Below are 25,770 nucleotides of genomic sequence, written 5' to 3' on the forward strand. Positions count from 1 at the left end.
TTAAATACTTTAATAGTCAAATTTTGATATTTAAAAGCGAAAATTGAATAAGAATGATTAAAAGTACTTTTCAAGAAAGAACCATTCTCAAGTTTTTGAGAGAAAAAATCCAATGCATGCCCATTACATTATGTCAAGATTATTTTCATGCATAAATTGCAATAGTTAACATTTGTGTAGACTTTAAAAAAATATATGTAGCATGCAAAAATAATAATAACCTTTTCATTAACATTATGAGTAACTTCAGCAAGAAAAAAATATTTATGAATAATGCAAATCAAATTAAGAAATTAGTCATGCTATAGAATTAAAAAAAAGGCTTCCTGATTTTGAAAGTTTGAAAACAAATCATTTAAGATACCTCTGCCAGTATACATTTTTTTTTATAAATGAAAAAGGAAAATTCTCTTTTAATTAAGAAATTAATTCGACTGCCACTTGCTATGTGACAGGTTTGTAAAAAAATACTCTGATAAATCGTTTTTAATAGATAAACTAGTTCATATGTGCAGGAAAGCAAACAGGTTCTACTCAGAGCTTTGTATATCAACAATTAAAGAAGTGCAAATGTTATTTTTGAAAATAAGGTAAAGGACATTCAATACTGGAGGTGCCTATAGAATGGGTCCTTTCAAAATATCTGATCATTAAAATAGGGTGTGCTTCAAATAAACATCATGTAACACTAATGCACATAATTTCATCAAACCGTTGAGATTTCACTTTAGTATGTGAAAATCTGATTATTAAACCATATGTAATAAACAACACTATTTTTGAATTTTTTTTTTTTTTGTGACATTGGAAAATCTTTTGAAATCCTGTGACCACTAAAGTCAGAAAAATGAGCGACTTTAATGACCACTGCCTTTTTGTACAATAATTTTGAATTCTAGAAATGCTATGGGTAATATTTTAACTCTGATAGAATTTTAATTGGAAATCAAATATTATTTTGATGCAACATAAATATATTTAACTGATACTAACATTTTTTAAAAAAAATTTTGTATGATTCTGAGAAAAATTACAAACACACTGAAATTTCGAAAAAAATCTTCTCATTAAGATTTATTGTTGCACAGTTAAGGAGAAATTACGATAGACCTGATCAGAGGTCAGAAATAGCACACTACAAAAATTGAAACTACTGTAGTACCCTTTTTTCAAAGTTTGTAGTGCAGTGTGCTACTTTTTTTTAAAACATAGAGTAGGGAGTAGTGCAATACAAGAGAAAAAAAAACAGTAGCTTATAGCGATTCCAGGCAACTACCTTTTTTAGTTTAGAAAAAAAATAGGGTTCTAACTAAACTATAGATGGGTACAAATCTTCGCAGGTCTGCCAATGAAATGACCCTGTAGCGGAGCATTAACAAAAATTACGTATTTAAATTTACATACAATAAATACTTAAACTAGCCATTATAAAAAATAGATAATGAATCACTTTAGTCACATTTTCACATGCAAATGCACAATCGTGAAACATTGACCTTATTTTAAAATAAAGGAACATATTTCCAATAAACTTAATTTCTAAGAGGAAATAATCAAAAAATTGCATGCATTTGATAATTTTCCAGTTCTTGAATTAAATATTCGCTGTCAAAAAAAAGCATAAAAAGTGGAAGATTGAATGAAAAAATTCTAAAAAAATGATTTGGAATAACAAACTGGCTCATATAAACATGTATTAATATTTCTTAATTATCCCCTCCTATTTAATGTAAGCTAATTTCGTATTCAAAACCATTTTGAACATGGGTGTAAAGTTCATCTCCTTAAAGTAGTGAAGTACTTACTACAATTCCAAAGCAGTTTTTAGTCACTACATTTAAAAAAAAAAGTAATTTGCAACTAAGTAGTTGAAGAAAACTACAAAAATGCAGTTTTTTTCGACCATCGGACCCGACAGATATGAAGCAATCGGGATAAGTTATCTGTCTGATAATATATTGGAAGGTCAAACTTTCAAATTTCAGGAAGAAGGGAAGAGTGGAATATCCATACCTTCACCTAGCTGATATCCTTCTCTTATCATTGAAGGTAGTAAATTGTCGCATACCCATGGTCTGGTTCACTGGGTGAAGTGATGTGCTCCAATCATGGGTTCCCACAGAAGCCCTGTAATGCTTGGAGGATGTTTTGTTGAACACTGGTAACAGCTCATTCGCTTCATCTGATAAAGCCTGCAAAAAGATAGTTTAAAGTCACAAATCTTATGGATTGTTTTTTTATATATACAACAAAATCAAGTTTGCTGATCATAAAGGAAGGAGAACATTAAATGTAAACCTCTCATAATATCAAAAGGAATCAATATATAAAAATAGAAGGGAAGTTCAAAACGAATAAAACTATCACAAGGGTGTTTTGGATTGTGAAATATATTTTTCATATTTATTGCTTTAAAAAAGAGAAATCAATTCATAAGGCTGAGAGAAGAGAACCTTCCCCCAAATTTATAAATGTACATGGGAAGCAATGGTGTGTGCGTTCATCTGTTAACTTCAGAATATATTAAAAAAATAAGGACTCTTAAGTTAGATGAGTGTTAAAGTAAAGTTTACGTGAAGTCAAGAAGAAATGCCAACTTTGGAGAGCTATTTCCTGTTGTGTGCTATGAGTTTCAATCATTTCTCTTCGAGTTTCTTTGTAGTTCTTATAAATTAGGTTGTTCATAAGCACAGAAGTTTAAGTTTATGGCTAACTCTTTACAACAAGTAAAATTTTGGATATACTACTCACCTTTCCACCAAATACTGTATCCCAAAAAAAATTTTAACATAACATTACTGGGAAAACATGACACTATAAGGAACATAATAAATGAAAGAAATTTCTATTTGCTGATATATATGTACGGCGCAAAAAGCAAGGCGTGACAAAGTGAAAAAACCCTTAGAATTTTACGTGCAAAAAATAGATATTAAGAAATCAGTTTATATACCATACATGTTTCATATTTAACACAATTTTTTAAGTAAAATTTATAACTAAATTTCTACATATGATGAATATCACACCTTTATGGTAACAAATTTAAGAAAAATCTTAGTTCTTACAAGAGTCCCGATATTGGATTTCTAAACCATGCAAATACAAATCGAAATCTGTAACTTAAACTAGGCAAATACGATAATCAATGCATGATATTCAAACCGCGTGAATGGGAATCTCAATGTTAGCGGATCCCGGAGCAGTTTCAAACATTGAAAATGGTGAAAATCTTCCAAACTAAAAGAATAAGATGGTGGATTTCTGCCCATTAGTAGGAGAGTCATGTGCATGTAAGCATCTCGTTAACGGGTTGTTCAAAATTGTTACGACATTGATTTTTAGTTTTGTTTCATTTCTGACAAAATTGCCTTAACTAAATAAAAAAATTTAAAATAAAAAGTTTTTTTGTCAGCTTACTTTTAAATATATTATGGCATCTGTACCATAACCTTCTGCTGATGTGATTATAAGATCTCCTTGAAAGTACCTAGCATAGAGTCTTGATAAAGGAAGTCCATAACCATAGCCAGCCTACAATACAAATGTCATATTGAATCACATCTATGCTATGTTATTAAGTCATACAGTAAAATCTGTTGATAGTGAAACTGTGTTTAAAGTAGGAGCTAATTACTTACTTGCATTAAATTTGAGTTTCGATTATGTTTTTTTTTCAGTGAAAACAAAAAAAAAACTCATGCAAGTGATTTTTTTAAAAAACATTTCTTAAAAGTAAAACGATTTATGCTCAACTATAAAAATTTCAAAATCATATTTCTAAAGATATTGTTTAAAAAGGGCATAACTCTTTTTTCCTTCAACTGGAAAGTACAGTGATTCACTTTTTTTATGCATAGTTGTGAAGTAAATTCAAGACTATTTCAAAAAATTTAATGAGCTTACAAACTCCATCGGTATGAAGTTAAGCCACTTGGTTGTTAAATTAGGTCTGTTAAGCCATGTGGTAAGATTATGTTGCTAAATTATGTACTTATAACAAATATAAAAACACAAAATAAAATAAAGTTTAAAATAAAACACATAATAAAATATATGAAACAAAAAAAGTGCAAAGGTAAACTGATCAATGTATGCAAATGAAATATGTGTCTTCTTTTTTGTTTCTTAAATTGGATATATTTACTGTTAAAATACATTTGCATGATAGATCTTAAGCAATATGCATATTAAAAAAATGCCTTTTTAGAACTTAAAAGAAAAAATTCACAAAAATGTGGTGTAATGTGGATATAACTTTTTGTACTCATATATTACTTTATGAAATAAGAGTGACAAAAAATTATTTTGCATTTAAAACAACTATAGTTTAAGATATCGATTTTAAGTTGAAATACCATAAGATATTTTATAACTAGATATTTTATACCATATATATTTTTTAACAAGAAAATAAAGGTGCACTTTGCTTTTAGCTGGAAGTGGGCTGGGTGTAGTAACTAAGCACTTTGTTTATTTACAGAAATTATTCTCCAAACTCTGGTATTTCAATTGCAATATTTATTAAATCTACATATGATATTAAGATAAAACTCCAGCAAAGAAAGTATTTTAACTGAGTTTTATCCCCTTCTACTGCAATATCTGGAAGAAAAAAAATTCTGAATGGCAAGAAACAACATCAATTTTAACCTTTTATACGCAATGCTTCATTTCCAACATCACAACAAAATTTCTTTATTCTCTTGGCATTCTTCATTTAGTTTTATAAATCCTGATTGAAGCTGAATTTTAGGTACATAATTAAACCACTCACAAATACTATAATACTAATGACAGTTTATACACAAAATCTTCAAGAATCATACCAAAGGTGTAGATTCTACAGATGATGAAGGTTTAGGAGCAGTAGAATACATGTAATGAAAGAGGGTTTCTGTGAGGGAACGAGGAATCCCACCTCCCCTGTCAGACATCTGTAATACAAAAAACAAAATTTTGATTATTAATAAGAGAGACAAAAACGTAAGACTTGTGCTCATTAAACGGCATGACATTTTGGAGATGCAAATCAGACTAAAATTTTTACACCTCACTATTTAACATTCTCAAAAAAATTTTTTTAACTGACACAGTATGAAGAGCCTTTCACGGAACCGAAACTATAAAAGAATGTAAAATTTTTTAACTCGAAATAGATTTATAGGAAGAATACTAAATCAAAATTAATTTCTCTTGAGATTTCAATGTAGTGACACCTCCATTAAAGACCACTTTTATTTACGAACACTTCTAGGAGGCACGGAATTTTTTCTGTTAATTTTGAATGGAGATTGTTCGCCCTTGCGAGGTTTTACTCTATTTCCAAAAGTAATGATTTTGGAGGTTAAAATAGGGATGGCCCAGCATTATTTATTCTAAATTGAAGAAAAATGCAATTCCTCAATATCAAAACACTTCCACTCACTGTTTTTAGAGAGGCTCAATAATCTAAGAGTATAAAGCCGAATTAAAAACTCGACATTATATAACATGATTGGCCGTATTACATAACATGAGTAGCCATAAAAGATTATATAACATGAGTAGCCGTAAATATTTGACCACAAAGTTTGCAAGAGGAAATTTCATGCCCTGCAGGGATTAGTAGGAATGATACATGTGGCAAATTTAATCATTAAGCATTATTTATGTAATGTTCAATCAGTATCGAATAATTGGCATTCATATTGTTGATAATCTTAATAAAAGAGGAATCAACAAATTTATTCTATTGAAAAGAATAATAGCTGTTAAGAATGAACATAAAATTCATACAAGTTACAAAAAAAATTAAAAAATGCAAGCTCGCAAAAATAAAAACCAGCTTGGCTCACTTATTGTGCACATGTTATTTCGGAGCCATTTTACAGTAATAGTCTTTTAATTGTTCAGTCCAGATTTCTACTTTTTTTACAAATTAAAGATACAGGGGAAATATAAACATACTTGAAAGCTACAGAGAACTTCTTTGCAGCTTAATACCTCACTCCTGTTACTAATGCCACTTGAAATCTAGCAAATTTTTGAGCCAGAGGGTGAGCTTCTTGTCTTTCAGTGGCACCATCTATGGCCACGATTTTAGACACATGCACATCACAGCATGTTTTTTACAGGAAGAACTTAATCACACTCTATTCATCCATCTGCAGATTATAATTTTGGCCTAAACCAGTGAACGATCCATCTCCACTTTAGTACCCCCCCATTGGAATTGATTTTTTATGGGAACTTGGACGACTTAGTGACGACTAATTTAACGAGCACCCATCACTATTTAATACACGGAGACTCTTCAGCTGGCTGGATTTAAACCCCCGTTTTCACAAACAAGTCCAACGTCCTGTCAGCCAAGCTATCCATTCCCGCCTCACTCATAAATATTTGATACATGAAATTTTAAAGTTTTTCATAATCCATACTAATAGTAGTAGAAAATGTAGAAAACCTGAAGTAGTTAACATCTTCATGAGCATACAAAATAAATTTTTCTTTTTTAATATGCATAACTCCATTCTGGTAACTACAAAAATAAATAATGTTATTCAAGATAAGTAAATAATGTACTTACTTTGATAGTGAGATCTTCTTTACCAAGAGATACAAGCACTTTAATGGGAGGCAACTTGTCTGCATCACTCCCATGATATTCAACAACAGCACGCATAGCATTCTGTCAACAAAATATCCAGACATTATACATCAAATTTAGTATTAAAAAAACTGTCAGTAATTCTTATCAAATTATTGCTTAACAAACGCTAACAAATATTCACACAAAACAAAATATAATTTGAACAAGTTAGAATGATGCAATCGCACAAGCAAAACAATAACTGATTGCTTTAAAAAATGAAAAATATTTATTACCCTCTTAATTTTGTAAATTGTGCAAGAAAATTTAATTTTTACTTCAAAATTTAAATGATTTTTAGATTAACTTTTAAAAGTAAAATTTAAATCATTTTCAGATTAACTTTTCCATGCAATTCAACTCCCATATAAATAATTTTAATCTAATGTTCTCAATAAAAAATGGTATTCTTAATCAGAACAGAAACTGATATCTAGAAAAGAAACAATTTCTAAAATACTATGTTTAAGATGTGCAACTATTTATTCAACATGCATTTAAAATAAATATGTAATGATATTTTAATTATTTAATCATACAGGAAAAACAGGTTAGTTTCAAACTTCTAAGAACAAAATATGTTTACAAACAAGAAATAACCAAATGCATAAGTCAATATTCAATCAAGAAAAAAACAATGTGTATTGTTTACTTATTTTCATTAAAACTGCAACTTGTAACTTTAGTACCATTCATTCTAGTGATTCAATGTAAAAAAATGCATAGAAAATAATGTGTCCCTTGTTTAGATAGCAATATCAGAATTGCATACAAGTACAAATTTGTATTTTTCATATGTAAGACCCTTATAACTTCTAAACTATTGGTCTGATCGTTTTGGGATTGGTCTAATTCAATTCAGCATGAAAAAACTCTAAAGAAATATCCTTTATTTACTATAATTACTGGGCGACAATTTATGTATGAAAATGTTATATAAGCTTGTTTAAAAATTTTACTTCATTGCATTAGAACAAATCTACCTTTTGCTCTCACTCCTTTATTAAAAATGAATGAGAAATTATCATACTGGTTTTTTTCTTAATTTGATTAAGATCAAAGATCACTTTTTTTAAAAATCAAATAATTAAAATTACTGATTGAATGATTATTTCATTTCAATTGCTGGCCTTTTGCATCATTTACATTAAAAGTATTAAAAAAAATTGTACTAAGATTGTCAAAATAAAGTGTTCAGTCTTGTCATGATGATGCTTATCTATAATTAAACCATTTAACTTTCTAAATTAAACTCTTCACGATTTTCTGTCTTAACTTTAGAATAAGATCCACTCAAATGCTTCTCCAAATTAAAAAATATAATTAGGATGGTTTAAAATCAAACTAATAAATAAAATTCAGAAAAGAACTATGGAAGAAAATTTTATAATTCATACTCACCTTAAAAAGTTCAAACAACATATGATATAAATGTGATGGTACATATACAACTGATATAGGCACGCCAGGATCAACAGCTAAAATAAGTATGAAGTTATTAGAACAAAAGAAACATAATGAGAATTTCTTTCATGTCTAAAAAGAAAAACTACAAATTTTTAATAAGATAATTAAATTGCAGTAAGAGCTCAAAATAACAAATATGACATATTATGAGAAATTTGTTATCAGGGCAAGTTAGACTCATCACCAGAATGTTAATGCTAAAGATACAAAAATTTTATTAATAACAAGTTAACAGTTTCTTTTATTCTAATACTTTCTTTTTTTTTCTTCATTTTATACAAATAATCCCAAGAAACAGAAGCAAAGAGGTATTACTAGATTAAAAACTTCATTCGCTTAAAAAAAAAGCGATGCTCGAAGCGAATAAATTTTTTATCAAGTAACATTTCCATGCTGTTTAGGTGAACAGTATTACACAAAAGAGGACAAAACAAAACATACTTTTATTCAAATCTAGTATTACTACAAGAAAAATAAAAACCAACATCATTTCATGTTAGTTACTTCATGCAATCTAAACGTTTTATGTTTAAAAAGTATACATGTATGGACAACTATCAGCAGAATTATATTCTGCCACTTTTATATTTATATTCTGCTGTGCACTTAAAAAAAAAACTAGATAACTACCATAACATACATCTGCTGACTAGATAACTATCTTGTCCCTTATTTCCCTTCTCTCAACATTCAGTGATATCAAGACATCAATAACTATTGCACGCTATTACACTAAGGTACTTTTAATTACCATTTTAACCCTTTGAGCGTTAGTCTCAGCTTTTTTTCAAACTTTTAGCTCCAAACTTTCCTGCAAACATGGTTTCCCCCATATTATTCAATGGGAGAGTAGTGCATAGCATGGAAATTTTTTATACAATTTTACGAAGGGGGCTCAATGATAACATTAAATGTGTTTATTAGGACCACATTTTAACTAACCAGAGTTGATCAATTTCTTTTAACTCTTAAGCCCCAGTCATGAAGTGAGTGAAATCCTTATCATGGCTAAATTAAAGTTTCAATACTCATGTTATCAGTGACAGTATGGTGAGGAAAAATAAAAATAAATCTAATTACAATGTATAAACATAGCACATTATTATTTATGTAAGGAGGAGAAAAAAATCTAAGAAAAAAAAGCTTTTAAATTGACTAAAGTCGACAGAGGTGTCAAATGAAAGCGTTCCGATAATCAAAATTTCATTATACCATGCATAAAGGTTATCTATTTTAAAAATGCATACCACAAATTTCTTCAATTTCAAGGCTAGGAGAAGCCATATAATACTGGTCACAAAGGAACTGGGCATTTTCATAAGCATCTATAAATAAACAAACAAAGTAGTATTCAGCATGTGAGAGCTTCAATTATTATCAGTTATGAATAGTTACTTTTTTTTAAGAGAAAAGTTTTACTTCATATTTTAAAAAGTAACAAGTAATAAATTGAAACAAAATATTTCTTTTATTAAAAATTTTATATTATCTTCTAAAAACAGGAAATTAAGGTGTTATTACTTTTATATACTTAACAACTATTTTTTATGAATCTACTCTTTAAGAGAAAAAAAGTTAAAATCAAAGAAAAAAAAAATGTGTCAGACGCAAATAAAATATAATATGTATGTTACTGTGAATGACAGAAATGGGTGGTTGTTGACTTCCACCAGTGAATGTTGACAATCACATAGTCGCTTTGGTAAATGTCTGAAATATATTACTAAGTCTAGTTAAGTGTCTGGTACATCCTACACTGATGTTTTTTTAGGTTCAGTGCCCCTACCTGGTATACATTTGCCCGGGATGCCCTACATCAGGGGTGGCGAACCTTTATACACCAACGTGCCATTTTCTCGAAAAATTGCTTAATGAGGTCGTAGACGTGCCGTCAAATAATTTTGACTTCGTGATTAATGGGAAAAGAATAATACTAATTACTATCAACTCAAAACTCATTATTTACATTGAAAAAAAAATACATTTTGCAATGTCTCAGTTATACAAGTAATTCAACTTAAAGTAACATCAGTGTGATTTCTGTTGTTGCAGATTAGATGACCAATAACTTATATTAGGTTGTAAGATGTTAGTTTAAGCAGGACTGTTGATTTTTTTTGCTAGTTATTTACTGTTAGCTTGTTTTTTACTGTTAATAATTGTTATTTAGAATTAATTTTTAATTTTTTTATTAATAATTGTTTATTATTTTGTTTGTTTTTTGTGAATTTTAATTTAATTGTTACATATGCTTCATAGCGTAATAACATTTGTGTAATAACAATTCATAGTGTAACAACAATTGTGATCGGTGGAGTGCCCAAAATATTGTGTCGTGTGCCATAAATGGCACATGTGCCATTGGTTCGCCATCCCTGCCCTACATCAATGTTTTAAGGTCAAGTGCCACTGCGCAGTATGCATTTAACTGGTACTGGGAACACTGATAATTCTCCTAATCTATCCTCAGCAGATATTAAAATATCGAATAAATATAATAATATCAATGAATAAATTAATATCAAATAGGATATAACACATATTTTAGACATTCACCAAAGAGACTATGTGATTTTTGACATTTACCGGTGAAAGTCGACATTTTCTTTCTTTCATTCATTCACGGTAACATACATGTACATATTTAAAAATTGGTGTGCCATAATTAATAAAGGAGCTTCTTTATTAAAACTTAATAAATCAAATATTTTATTTACTTTGAAAATATATGCATAAAAATTAAGTACTTACTTGAATAAATAAAGATTAAACATTAGTTTATTTATTTATGTAACTTACCTCTTAAGACAGATGTAACATTACAGTTAGGATCAATGCAGCCAATATGACGAGGATGGCCATTTAAATTAGTGCCAAACAGAGATGCTACAAAAATATTTATATTAAATTTCTACATGGGCATCCACCAACTAAGTATTTAATATTCTTAAGAAATGTCTTAATAATGAAGTGCATATCATACATACATATAATTCCATGTCAGGGAAAGAAATTATAATTTTTACTAGTTTTATTTATAAATATGAATAAACCTATAATACTCACATTTTGTACAAAAAGGTTTCAGAAAAATATGTTTTTGACTAAATATATTAATTATTCAAATGTTTTACAATTATGAAACTTAAAAATCAAAACCATTTAGTACTTAACATTTAATATTATCAGAAGTACCAAAAAAATTCTGCCAGAAAATGAATATTCTATTGAGATATATGAGCGATGAAATCTTAAACGTTAAATAGGATGCCAATTGCAATACTAATGGCATATTACTTGAGTGAGGAATAGAAATGAATTTGCTATCCTTCAGTTGATTGTTTTGGATTTTATAAAAAATATAGCTGGTTGAGAAAAGATGGGGCAAAATGATTTAAACAAAATGGGTTTTTAAAATCTTTTTTTTTTTTTGGAAATAGCAAGTATTGAGAGAAATGAGGAGTGAAACTCTGACTAGATTTGAAAGAAGGCTGTTGCTCTGTGGTATCTTTAGTTACAGACAATCTAAATTAGATAACATTCTGCTTTTGCAATTAAATAAATCAAATTAAACATATTTTTAATTTGTCACTTCATTATTTATTACATACAGTGGTCATCAAAAGGCCTTTAAATGTTTATTGAGATCATTAGAAACTGAAAATATCACAGAGCAGCAACCTTCTTTCAAATCTAGTCAGAGATTCCTTCCTCAACAATCGTTGTTCCAAAAAAAACATATGATCTCTCAAGAGACAATTTTGTTTCACAGCAATGAATCATTTCTCTCCCCCCCCCCCATCTTTTAGACAACCAGCATAAGTATTGCATTTATCTGAGATAGTGAGCTAGTTCAGCTCCTTACAAACTATAAAAAGCATACAGTATTAATTGAAAAAAAATACCTGAAATTTGGATTGGCTGTAACATCTAAAAAACATTTTTTGTAAATCAGCAGCTAAATAATACATCGAATTTTAAATAAACTTCTTTAATATTCGACTCCTCAAGAACTATTCAACCGATTTCGTTCCTCAAATTTTGTATTTTTAAGAAATATAAAATTATATTCTACAAATTGACACAAGAAATTGTACACTTTAGAAACCAAACTTTTTTTTACAGGAATGTTTGTTCGGAGAAAGCTTATTTTCATATCTGATTCAGTAGCTTAAAATATGTTCAGCACTAACTGATTAGCATATTTAAGACTACCCCCTTGGACCATAAAAATCGAGCCCTTGTTTGTGCTAATCCGATCATTAGATCAAAAGTTATTCAGGAGTGTTTAGTTTTTCACAAGGGACGGGGCACACAGTCTTTAAAATAAATATATAGAAAGAAAACAAAATAAACATCATGGAAACTTACTATGTTGATTAATCAACATGCGTATGGAGATGCGGCTCATATAGAATCGATCTAAGAAATACTGTATGCTGTGCTCAGTTTGTTGATCCAGTGGGCATACCTCTTTCAGCTCAATCACACCCTGAGCCATAGTTGGAACAACATCATTGTGGCGGTTGTGAATTTTCAAAAGGCGATCACAGAAACTGTAAAAGAATCACTTTTTAAAAAAAAAAAATTATTAATTCATGTGCCTTAAGTAAACTGTAATTTGAGGGTATTTTTCTTTGTAGGAAAATAAAAAGAAGCAACAGCCTTGCCTTAAAATCAAAGTAAATCTATTATTTTAAAATACCATGTAGCTACCAAATAATTTAAAAATTAAACAGTTTTTAAGTACTGCCAAATTGAAAAGATTCTTTCACCAAAACGAAAATTAAAACAAATGAATAATTCTCAATTGCAGTGTCCAAACAATTCAGCGTTAGAGTAATGTTTCAAATATTAAAAATAAGATCACTAACACAACTTTTGACAAAACTGTGGCTTTTCATCACATTAATATTTTGCACAATTTTTATAATTGACAAAGAGGGAACTGACTTCAAACAGATTAAACAGAACTTAAAGACACACAAAACAGTTAAGTTATTAAAATAGTTTATAATCTATCAAGTGTTAGGAAATATTATTTAATATGATGACAGAGCTTTCAAAGAACAGCCTAAAATATTTTAGAATTAGAAAAAAATCTCAAAACAAGTCTTTCTTCATGTCAATCTGTGTGCCTGATAATAGATTGAAAATGTTAATTTTTAACAATCATCAAATGAATCAGATACTCTATAAAATAAAATAAAAACTTGGATATTGTGTTTAATATTTGCTTATGAAACATGAGGACATATGGGCAATTACACCATTAACGAATGTTGTATCTGCAGGCCTTAAATGCATATAATTCAGTTTTTAAAAAAAATTGGGAAGATGAAAATTAAAAACTCAAATTTTTTAGAGACTTTTATAAGTTTAAAAAAATTTTAAATATTAAAAACTAATTGTTATGTTTGCAACAAAAAGATTTCAATTTTAAAAAAAATTCACATTTCTAAAAACTATAACAAGTGTAAATGATACCAAGATTTATCTTTTCAAAAAATTAATAGAATATAAATTGTTTTAACTAAGTTATACGCTTTTAAATTTAGCAAACACGAAACATGCAAATAGTGGAATTGCCCAAAGGTAAATAACGTACCAAAATTAGAAAAAATAGGAACAAAAATCTAAGCCTAATTGACATCCTTCAAAATAAAACTTTCCATTTTTCACAATAACATATATTTACACTAAATAATATAAATATGAAATTAAATAACTTTCTTAAAAATAGAACTGTAAAAAAAGTTTTTACAGTTTTTCAATTTGTGTAGTATACTTATATCTTGAACCATAGAAAGAAATTACATAATACTCACTTTCAAAACATGTGGAATGAGAATTATAAAATGAAAAACTAATTAACAACTAATTAATAATAAAAACATACCTTGTCTCCACTTAATATTAAAGTGTGAAAAAATACTCTGCATTCATAGTTTTATAGCAAATAAAATAAAATGTAATAAAAATGCAAACAAGTTATTATTTCTATGGAAAAACTTATAACTCCAAAAGTTGTATGAGCCTTATTTCATTAAAAATAATCCTAAAAATTGAAAACATAATCTAATTTTTATTGACAAACATTTCTATAAATAGCAGATTTTCTGAACCTCTTTCCAATTTACAAATTTAAACTATTATTTTGGAATAACATGAACTTCAGCTTATCAAGGTACTTTTTAGGCAATAATTAGCAGAAGCAATAGAGACCAATAATTTGAACCTAATTTTACTGGCTTGACTTAGTAATTCTGTGTAAATAGTATAAATATATGTATTCTGTGTATATAGTATAAATATGTATTCTGTGTATATATTATAAATATGTATTCTGTGTATATAATATATATATGCATTCTGAGTGTCAAATACACCAAAAATCCTAGAAGGGAAGTGTAATTCTCTAGTGAGGAAAATAAAAGCCTGAAAACAGATTAATGTAGGTAAAATTGAAACTAAATTTTAAATATAAAAAAAATCCTTTATTATTATTGGTTGAGAGAGAAAATTCACTACTTTACCTTCGATTAGCCCTATTTAAAAGCTTTGATAGTTAAAATATATGATTTGAAATTCTTTCTTTTGTCCAATGGATAAAATATTAGGAATTTAAATGATAATAGATGAATAAAGAAGTAGAAAAGTGGTAAAAAGGGACCCAGAAATATTGAAATCCTGAGTTTCTAACAATCCGTTTAGTGGAATCACTGTTACCCCCTAGTTTGTCTAATTATATATCTTGAATTGTAACCGTTTTATTAGAGTAAACAATGCAAAATAAATCGTAAAAAAATTTATTGCCGGCAGATCCTTTGTCCTCGTCCTAGCGATTAATGCTTTAGGCTTCAGCCAGGATAATGAATTTTACCATATTTTTAAAGGAAACACATAAGATGAGTTTTCTTAAATACTACAAGACTATAAACTTCAATAATGTTTTTTTTACTATAAGTATAACTATATTTCCCCTAAAAAAAATATGAAAAAAGAGGTTCTCTATATTTGAACATCAGTGACTAAGAATTTGAATAATTAACACTTCCTTTACTACACTAATTTATAACTATTTTTACTACACTAACTGCTTTTCTGTTCTGTACTAAATTTTATCAAAGATAAATTCACACAGAAAATATGAAAGCAAAATTTTCTTCTGTTTAACATCAGATTATAACAAATTTAATTTACATTGTTTTATACCATAAGAAAATACAAAAGCTAAGATAGATTTACAATGATAATAGACAAAAATAATTAACTGATCTATAGGATAGACTAACACATTATTTAAATATTAAAAACAATTGTAAAAATTTAAAATTTTATATATTTTTTTGCTTCTAAGTATAGTTTAAGTAGGGCACTAAATATTGCGAACTTCATTAGAAACACCTGCTGGCCAATACCTTTCTAAAGTCTTCTTATTAGATTCTGAAGTTTCATAGACTAAGATTTCTTCAAAACTTCTTTCATACCTATGAAATAAAGAATATACGTACTATGAATAAACATATCTGTACAATAAAATTAATCCTATATAAACATATATGTACAATAATTTTAATCTGATTACTTAAATTAATGATTATAATCCTGTAACTGGGCCCCTTTAATTCAAGGGCTTCAAAATTCTTAAGGTTTTGAAGACTTACCAATAACATTTAAAGCATGTAAAAAAAACTACATATACACTATTTTTTTTTCTAACCTTTCAATATTGTAAAAAAAAATTAAAGCAAATATTTGTAGTATATTAAAATTTCATATTTTGGCATTTATATAAATATTTCGAAAAAGTATTAATATATTTGATATTATTTTTGAACTATGAAATTGAAATGTGTTAATTTGGGGTCAATCTTTTAAATTTCTGATCCTGATTTTAAAGTACTATTGAATTAGTTTGAATTTTAAAGAAACTAGGCAGTGTATTCATTGCAGAAAAAAAATGGGTGAGAATTTCTCACCCTTTCTCAAAAACAGGGTGAGATTTCAAAAAGTTAAGTGAGATTTCTAAAAATTAAAGAAACACGAATAGACTTGGAAAAAAATTATTTCTTTAATTATGATACATTTTTCACATCTTCTAATTGAATATTTTTGCTGCATCATCATATGGAAAATGTCCTATATCTACTTTTTCATCGGCTATTATATTTATTTGGCTGAAAAATATCCGTATTTGTTTCGTTTTGACCGTTTCTATCGACATTTGTTTCATTTTCATTTGTCCGTTACGGAGTAGAAGATGTCGCCTTAACAAGGTATTTGTCCATCTTACATTCATGCACAAAAAATNCCATGTAGCTACCAAATAACGTAAAAATTAAACTGTTTTTAAGTAACTGCCAAATTGACAAGATTTTTCCACCAAAATAAAAATTAAAACAAATGAATAATTCTCAACTGCAGTGTCAAAACAATGCAGCGTTAGAGTAACGTTTCAAATATTAAAAATAAGATTGCAAACACAACTTATGACAAAACTGTGACTTTTCATTACATTAATATTTTGCACAATTTTTATAATTCACAAAGAGGGAACTGACTTCAAACAGATAAAATAGAACTTAAAGATACACAAAACAGTTAAGTTATTAAAATAGTTTATAATCCATTAAGCGTTAGGAAACGTTATTTAATATGATGACAGAGCTTACAAAGAACAGCCTAAAATATTTTAGAATTAGAAAAAAATCTCAAAACAAGTCATTCTTCATATCAATCTGTGTCCCTGATAAAAGAGTGAAAATGATAATTTTTAACAATCATCAAATGAATCAGATACTCTATGAAACAAAAAAACTTGGATATTGTGTTTGAAATTTGCTTTTGAAACATGAGGATATATGGGCAATTCCACCATTAACGAATGTAGTATTTGCAGGCTTTAAATGCATATAATTCAGTTAAAATAAAATTGGGCAGATGTAATACTTTTTGTGAAAATTAAAAACTCAAATTTTTTACAAACTTTTATAAGTTTAAAATAATTTTAAATATTAAAAACTAAGTGGTGTGCTTGCAACAGCTAGATTTTAATTTTTAAAAAATTTTGAATTTCTAAAATTTACAAGTGTAAATGACACCAAGATTTATCTTTTCAAAAAATCAATAGAACCGCATCAATTGTTTTAACTGAGTTATATGCTTTTAAATTTGGCAAACATGAAACTTGTAAATAGTTGAATTTCCCAAAGGTAAATAACGTACCAAAATTTTATAAAAAGGAACAAAAAACTTAGGCCTAACTGACATCCTTCAAAATAAAATGTTCCATTTTTCACATGAAGATATATTCACACTAAATAATATAAATATGAAATTAAATCAATTTTTTTAAAAATAGAACTGTAAAAAAAGTTTTTATAGTTTTTCAATTTGTGTAATATACTTATATCTTGAACCATAGTAAAAAATTACATAATACTCACTCTCAAAACATGCGGAATGAGAATTATAAAATGAAAAACTAATTAACAACTACCTAATTAATATTAAATACATACCTTGTCTCAACTTAGTATTAAAGTGTGAAAAATACTCTGCATTCATAGTTTTATAGCAAATAAAATAAAATGTAATAAAGATGTGAACAAGTTATTATTTCTATGGAAAACCTTATAACCTCAAAAGTTGTATGAGCCTTATTTCATTAAAAAGAATCCTTAAAATTGAAAACATAGTCTAATTTTTATTGGCAAACATTTCTATAAATAGCAGATTTTCTGAACCTATTTCCAATTTACAAATGTAAACTATTATTTTGGAATAACATGAACTTCAGCTTATCAAGATACTTTTTAGGCAATTATTAGCATTAGAGACCAATAATTTGAGCCTAATTTTACTGGCTTGACTTAGTAATTCTGTGTATAGATTATATATATGTATTCTGTGTATAGAGTATATATATGTATTCTGTGTATAGAGTATATATATGTATTCTGTGGAAAACAAGATGGCTGATGCCTTGGCAAAAGAGGCAAGACAATTAAACACCAGCAAAGTTACTCATGTCACTCTCAGCAATATCAATTCAGTGACTAAGGCAAAATTCAATGATAGGAAAATCCAAATCAAACAGCAAATCCCTGAAATCAGTACCAATAGACCTGCTGGCCATGTGGCCAAGTGGTTAGCATGCCTGACTGTGAAGCCAATGGCAGCGGGTTCAAATCCCGCTCTGGCATGGATGTTTCTCTCTCTCTGTGTTGTCTTCTGATGTGTGAATGTATGAATGTGGCCCACCCTATGAACGGGTATTTGTGGCAGTGTGGCGTGGGTAATGTTACTTGCCTCCGTGACTTTGGTTCACAGGTGCACACTGGGTAGCGATAAATGGGCAACACTTCCGGCATCTTCTAAGGCGAAGAACGAAAGTTCAGTGCCTGACGTTATTTTTCTAAATAAAGTACCAATAGAACTCTCACCAGCACACTAACAAGACTCCGGACAGAACACTTTAGGGCAGTGTTTCTTAACCTTTTTGATACAATGGACCCCTTTTAAAATTTTTTTAGAAGTCACGGACCACCCCTCTGAAAAAAAAATTTCAAAAAACATCAATTTTTAGTATTTAATTTATTTTAGCATTTAATTTTATTATTTCAATAGTATACAAAATATTTAAAACTAAAATTTTTAGTCTGAAAGTTGTTGCTGCTGTTCCTTAATTAATAAATTGAATAGAGGGATTAATTTCGTCAAAGCAACGAACATAACATGTTCAACATTCAATCGATAACGATGTTTTGTTTTTATTGACACAACTGTGGAAAGTCCGGTTTCGTTAAGATACACTGTAGCTAACGGAATTATAGCTGAAATAACTCGCTTTACAAGCAATGGGTAGGCTTCTTTCACAGAAAACCAGAACTCTCCGAGTGTTTTTGAATCGAAATCCATTTTTAGCAAGGACTTTGTTCTAAGATCAGTAAGCTCATCTTTGGCAAGGTTCATATCATCGATACAGTCAATATCACAAAGAAAAGGATGACGAATCCACAACTCATCTTTTATCTTTATCTCATTTTAATAAAATAGTTTTTCAATGAAACTTGAAGTACTTCCAGGTGTTCACAGATTTCATTTTTTAAGTTATTCAGTAACAAAATTATCTCGCAAGATCCATTTTCAGAAAGCACTTCGTCTAACATTTAAAAGTTTGCATATATCTTATTTTGAATTCTATTTTTTTCAAATTGGCATCTTCAATTAAAATGCTTGTAATTTCTCAGTTGCATCCATAATGGTGATATTGGGTCCTTGAATTAAAAGACTTATATTGTTCAGGTGGTTAAAATTATCTGCCAGGTAAGCCAATTTATAGGTAAAATCTTTTTTGTTTAAATATTCGAAGAATGAGATATCTTTTTCTTCTAGAACAAGTGATAATTCGATCTTCAACATGAAAAATTGTTTCAAAATCTGCCCTCGCGACAGCCAGCGCAATTCCGTTTGGTACAGAAGTACCTCATGTTCTGCGTCCATTTCTTGACACAGAGTTTTAAAGAGACGATGATTAAGAGCTCTACTTCTAATAAAATTTACAGTTTTAATAACTTTTGATAATGCTTCTTTTAAGCTGGTTGGAAGAGTTTTTGTAGCCAGTGCATGTCTATGTAAAAAACAAAGAGCAACAAGAACATTAGGAGACTTTTTTTTTTACCAACAAGTCAAAACCAGATTTATTGCCAAGCATCACAGGTGGTGCTCCATCTGTACGAAGTGAATGAAGTTTTTCTTTCCAGCCGAAGTCTTGTTTGGTAAAGAAAAAATTTAACATTGCTAAAAAATCAACTGCCTTTGTAGTTTGCTAAAGAAACTCACAACATAAAAATTCTTCTTTGATAGTATCAAGAGACACGTAACGAACAAAAACAAGAAGTTGACTATAATTTGAGATATCTGCAGTTTCATCCAGTTGCTTACTAAAGGGAAATGGCGATACACTTTCAATTCATCGATGATCTTTTTCAAGATATTGCAAGAAATTTAAACTATTCTTGAATGCGTCACATCATTTGAAAATTGAATTGCCTCAAGTTTTTTTTTTTCACTGTTCCAATCTACAAACTAATTCAACCATCTCCAGCGCACATGGCTTAACTAACGTCTCTCCAATAGTATGCGGTTTCTTGCTTTTAGCAATATGATATGCAACTTTGAGAGATGCCTCAACCAGAGGTTTTTGTGGAATACCAAATCCACGTTTGTCTAATGTTCCAGATTTCAAAAACTGGGCTTTCTTCTTAGTAAAAAATTCTAGATCTAGTAACCTGAACAAGGTGTCAAATGTAGGTAGCTTGATAGGGGATAATAAAAATAGTACAGCGGACGTCATCCGGGGGTTGCCCCTGATGGTGCAAACTGAAAGCCGGTTAGTGGAGGATGTTAAAAATATGACAGGGATATTAGAGGGCTGGGTGCAGTCCGTATTGAATTTGGACTGCACCCAGCCCTCAGAAAGAAAAAAAGATCAATGGTATTTAAATATTATTGATCCAAACGTTTTAAAAATTAGGAGCAGTCGGTGGACCCCCAAAATATGACCCATGGACCCCTAGGGGGTCCATGAACCACAGGTTAAGAAACCCTGCTTTAGGGGGATGAAGATTTATGGTGACGGAACAAGAACTTACTGCCTTTTCAAAAATTGCCCAGACATAGAACTAACCCCCATACATCTTTTCAACTGTCCCGTTATACTGGCGCAATTGCAGCAAGTAAGTGACAATCCGTGAGCGGAATTATATGAAGAAAAATGCCTTCAAATTTCAGTTGTTTTATATAGGACCTTTGATCACATTTAAAATTATTTTCTGTCCATGACACGACACCAACTAACCATGTATTCTGTGTATATAATATATATGCATTCTGAGTGTCAAATACACCAAAAATCGTAGAGGGGAAGTGTAATTCTCCAGTGAGGGAAATAAAAGCCTGCCAACAGATTAATGTAGGTAAGATTGAAACTAAATTTTAAATATTAAAAAAAATCCTTCAGCTGAGAGACAAAATTAGAATAATTCTTAATATGAAATTAGATCACTACTTTTCCTTCGATCATTCCTAATTAAAAGCTTTGATAGTTAAAATACATGATTTGAAATTCTTTCTTTTGTCCAATGGATAAAATATTAGGAATTTAAAGGATAGTAGGCGAATAAAGAAGTAGAAAAGTGGTAAAAAGGGACCCAGAAAAATTGAAATCTTGAGTTTCTAACAACCCGTTTAGTGGAATCACTGTTACCCCCTAGTTTGTCTTATTACACATTTTGAATTGTAACCGTTTTATTGGAGTAAATTATGCAAAATAAATCGTAACAATTTTTTTTATAATTTATTGCCAGCAGATCCTTTTTTCTTGTCCTAGCGATTCATGTTTTTAGCTTCAGCCAGGATACTGAATTTTACCATATTTTTAAAGGAAACACATAAGATGAGTTTTCTCAAATATTACATGACTAGAGACTTCAATAACGTTTTTTTACTATAAATATAACCATATTTCCCATAAAAAAATATGAAAAAAGAGGTTCTCAATATTTGAACATCAATGACTACGAATTTGAATAATTAACAATTCTTTAACTACACTAATTTATAACTATTTTTACTACACTAACTGTTTTTTCTGTACTACACTAAATTTTATCAAAGATAAGTTCACACAGAAATTATGGAAGCAAATTTTTCTTATGTTTAACATCAGATTATAACAAATTTAATTTACATTGTTTTTTACCATAAGAAAATACAAAAGCTAAGATAGATTTACAATGACAATTAACAAAAATAATTTACTGATCTATAGGATAGATAGACTAATACATTATTTAAATATTAAAACAAATTGTTTAAATCTAAAATTTTATGTATTTTTTTGCTTCCGGGTACAGTTTAAGTGGGGCACTAAATATTGTGCACTTCTTTAGAAAAACCTGCTGGCCAATACCTTTCTAAAGACTTCTTATTAGATTCTGAAGTTTCATAGACTAAGAGTTCTTCAAAACTTCTTTCATACCTATGAAATAAAGAATATACCTACTATGAATAAACATATATGTATAGTAAAATTAATCATATATAAACATATCTGTTCATAAGTAAACATATCTGCACAATAATTTTAATCTGATTACTTAAATTATTGATTATAATCCTATAACTGGGCCCCTTTAATTCAAGGGCTTCAAAATTCTTAAGGTTTTGAAGACTTGCCCATAACATTTAAAGCATATCAAAAAATTACATATACAATATTTTTTTTCTAACCTTTTAATATTGTTAAAATAAATTAAAGCAAATATTTGAAGTAGTATATTAAAATTTTATATTTTGGCATTTATATAAATATTTTGAAAAAGTATTCGAATATTTGATATAATTTTTGAGCAATGAAATTGAAATGTGTTAATTCGGAGTCAATCTTTTAGATCTCTGATCCTGATTTTAAAATACTATTAAATTAGTTTGGATTTTAAAGAAACTAGGTAATACATATTAAATATTTTAATAGTTAAGAATATTAAAATGCATTGAATGGTTTCATGCTAGTTAGAAAACTTTTTTTTAAACCAACATAAAGTGTAATACACAGGGGTGATTGCGAGCCCAAGTCAAAATTCCGGAAAATTTCTTGAGTTGAAAAAAAAAAAACAGTTCAAATTGAAAAATTAGAAAAAATTTAAACAAAGTTTTTTTCCTTTTTCTCAATATTTCGTAGTTTACCTAAAATATATTTAAAATTTTACATACACCTATACCATTTGCACATACCTATGACATGGAGAAGTAATTAAAATGTACAAATATGTCTTTCTTTTTAGGCTGGGATAGCCTGGTTGGTAGGGCACTGGGCCCATGTCCAAGAGGTCATGGGTTCGATCCCTGCCTGCCGAAGACTCCCCGTGTGGTAAATGATGACTGATGCATGTTAAATCTGTCGAGTCTCAAATTCCTCCATGTTCCCATAACAAATCAATACCTCTGGGGGTTCTGATTTGGAGATAGATCATTCTCTGATTCAGGTCAAAATTACGATCTGTGGAAGAATGAATGGATGTATGAATGGGTCCGCCCTATAGGGCGTGACGGTATGGTGTGGCAGAAGTCGAATTCTTGGCCATAGATGGCGCCACTGGAAAACAAGAGCAATCGCACCCCCTCTGCCTAAATGGCATCCGTCAACAACAACATGTCTTTCTTTCTTGAGTTTATGATTATAATAACTATTTACTGATAAAAAATTAATATTAATCATGAATATAAGCTTATAAAGTATCTGACTCTGCCTTACAAACAAAAATAAACTGTGTTTTTAAGTTCCACCTTTGAAAATTTGATTTCCGGAAACTTCTGTGATTAATGATTTTTTTAAACATCTGGACCTTCGATCTCCGGAAACGTCCGGATCACTGTTAGCGAAAAATCCGGAAATCCGGCTTTTTTCAGGAGCACAATCAGCCCTGAATACAGTAACTAGTTTCCACTTTTGCTTAAATCTTCGTTTTTATAAATAAACTCCATGACTAATTTTTTAAAAAAAAAAACATAAAAATACTAAGCAAAAAGAGTGTTTGGTAAATGACCTAGTTTTTTCTGTTTAAATAATTTTTTTGTAAAATACAATTTTCACTATTATTTGAATATTATTATTGTTAATTTAATCATATTTATGTTATATAGCATCTATAAATACAATTACCTTAATACATGGTTTTATAGTGAGGCAATAAAAAAAATGAAAAACTGTTGTTACCAGCTTTGCACTAAAGCTACAGATGGCATTCGAAGTAAACGTTCTGGAAGTAGATGGATTTCTTTCATTATGTTGGCTAAGCGAACAGGAAGCTCCTTACGCAAAAATACAAAAGATGTTCTTTCACAAGCTTTGCTTCCTGTAAAAAAAAACATGAATACCTATTATTATCGATCAAAAGGTTAATGTAATTTTGCATACTCATTACAATTCCCAGGAATTTAAAAAAAAAAAAAATTTAAAATTAAAATATTCTGGTAAAAGAATAAATTTTAAATTTGCAATTAAAGTGAAAGAGAGATAGTTGAAAAATATTCATTCTGTTTTCAAAGATCTACTCATTGTTAAGTTCATGCATCAAAATCTATGCAGTCAAAATCTAGCACTTGTCTTTCTTTGGATACAAGAAAAATAGTAATAAAATAACCATAACAACTTTTTCACCCTAACCAACCAAAACAATCATGTAGGTTCCTTTAGAAAAAAAGACAGAAAATTTTAAAAACGTGTGTAATATAAACTAGTATAACGCATCAAAAATATCGAAAACGTGATTTAATATAAATACAGTAAAAAAAAATGATAAAAAGATTAATCACCATAGAAACGAGAAATATAAAAGTACTCGCACCATTATGCGACGCAAAGGAAAGTTTTTTTCCCTGCAATATATCTCTATTTATGTGTATCATAGGTGTTGCAGGGGCCAAATTTTTGAAGGGGGACAAAATAAAATTAGAAAGTCACAATAGTTTTCTAAATTTCACACACAGGAAAAATTTAAAAGTGCTAAATGCCTGCAAAAAGATTAATTATTTTTATCTCTTTCTTGCTTTTTAACTTTAAGGAGTTTAAATCGATGATAATTCGAGAAAAAAAAATTTATTTATCTGAAATACTGAGTGAGACTCAGATATTTTTAATTATTGAGGGGGGGGGGGAATNGGGGGGGGGGGGAATAACCATCGCCAAACAAGCCCATGAGTCTATAGTTGTCTTGTTACATTTTTTTTCGATAACTTTGGTAAAACATTATAAAAGAACAGCAATAATAAAATTTTACATTAATCTTTCATAATTAAATAAAATAAATTCAACTGTAATATTTATACAAATTTTACATTATTTATGTTATTCATACTTAACATTGATTATATTAAGTATGCATATCATATACAAATTTCACATTATTTGTACAAATTTAATGCAAATTTTTCTTTCAAAAAAATAATAAATAAAATGAAATCATTTTAGCGATATTCCAAAAAAAAGAAAACATTTTTATGGTTTATAAAATCAAGAAATGAATGGGAAAATTTTAAAAAGGCCAGCATTTTTTGGAATAGAAATTAGCAAAACAGATTTTTTTTTCTTTTAAGTCACTAAATCAATCGATGCAAATTATAGGCACAGCAACAAGGTGCTTGGGATTTGAAGAGTAAATGTTCGTAAATAATAGACTTACCTATGTTATGCTAATAGTACTCAGTAATAGTAAATATAAGTGCCAATCAATGGGTAAATAATTAATTGACATTTTTATTCAAATTGTTCATTTAAGAATTTCTTGATGGATAACTCACAAGTTACATCACAATATTGTCTACTTGGAAGAGCACTTTTTTTTTCACTTTCGGGAACGAATTATAAATGTAGCTTCTATTGTCTCTTTACTTAACAAATCAATACTCTTCTTTTCAATACTACGAAAAAACTTTATCGATTTCAAAAATAAATTAGCATTTAGAAAAGTTGAATTTATGGGCAGGGATGAAATAAAGTTCTGTTATGAATAATCGTTGAATAGAAGATATTCGAAACTCTTGTCCCCCTACAGCCCGCTAATTTATACTATCCAATAACGAAAATGGTGGCTCAGGGAGTA

The 25,770-nt window shown here is 28.9% G+C and overlaps 1 protein-coding gene across 5 annotated transcripts in view; it reads right to left on the minus strand.

Annotated features, from left to right (window-relative positions):
* The window catches only part of LOC107446614 (pyruvate dehydrogenase kinase), a 50,589-nt gene that overhangs the window by 6,309 nt on the left and 18,510 nt on the right, over nt 1–25,770 (minus strand). For 2 of the 5 annotated variants that reach the window (XM_071184344.1, XM_071184346.1), the window contains exons 2-11: nt 23,886–24,024; nt 15,523–15,591; nt 12,473–12,657; nt 10,901–10,987; nt 9,349–9,426; nt 8,036–8,112; nt 6,572–6,673; nt 4,830–4,937; nt 3,421–3,534; nt 2,069–2,192 (exon numbers count right to left, since the gene is read on the minus strand). In XM_071184344.1, coding sequence (XP_071040445.1) covers nt 2,069–2,192; nt 3,421–3,534; nt 4,830–4,937; nt 6,572–6,673; nt 8,036–8,112; nt 9,349–9,426; nt 10,901–10,987; nt 12,473–12,657; nt 15,523–15,591; nt 23,886–24,024 — 1,083 coding nt within the window. Of the gene's footprint in view, nt 1–2,013; nt 2,193–3,420; nt 3,535–4,829; nt 4,938–6,571; nt 6,674–8,035; nt 8,113–9,348; nt 9,427–10,900; nt 10,988–12,472; nt 12,658–15,522; nt 15,592–22,079; nt 22,149–23,885; nt 24,025–25,770 lie in introns of all 5 variants that reach the window. The other 3 variants (XM_071184342.1, XM_071184343.1, XM_071184345.1) reach the window with 3 other exon arrangements.

This window comes from Parasteatoda tepidariorum, chromosome 8 (assembly GCF_043381705.1).
Source record: "Parasteatoda tepidariorum isolate YZ-2023 chromosome 8, CAS_Ptep_4.0, whole genome shotgun sequence".
Classification (NCBI taxonomy): domain Eukaryota; kingdom Metazoa; phylum Arthropoda; class Arachnida; order Araneae; family Theridiidae; genus Parasteatoda; species Parasteatoda tepidariorum.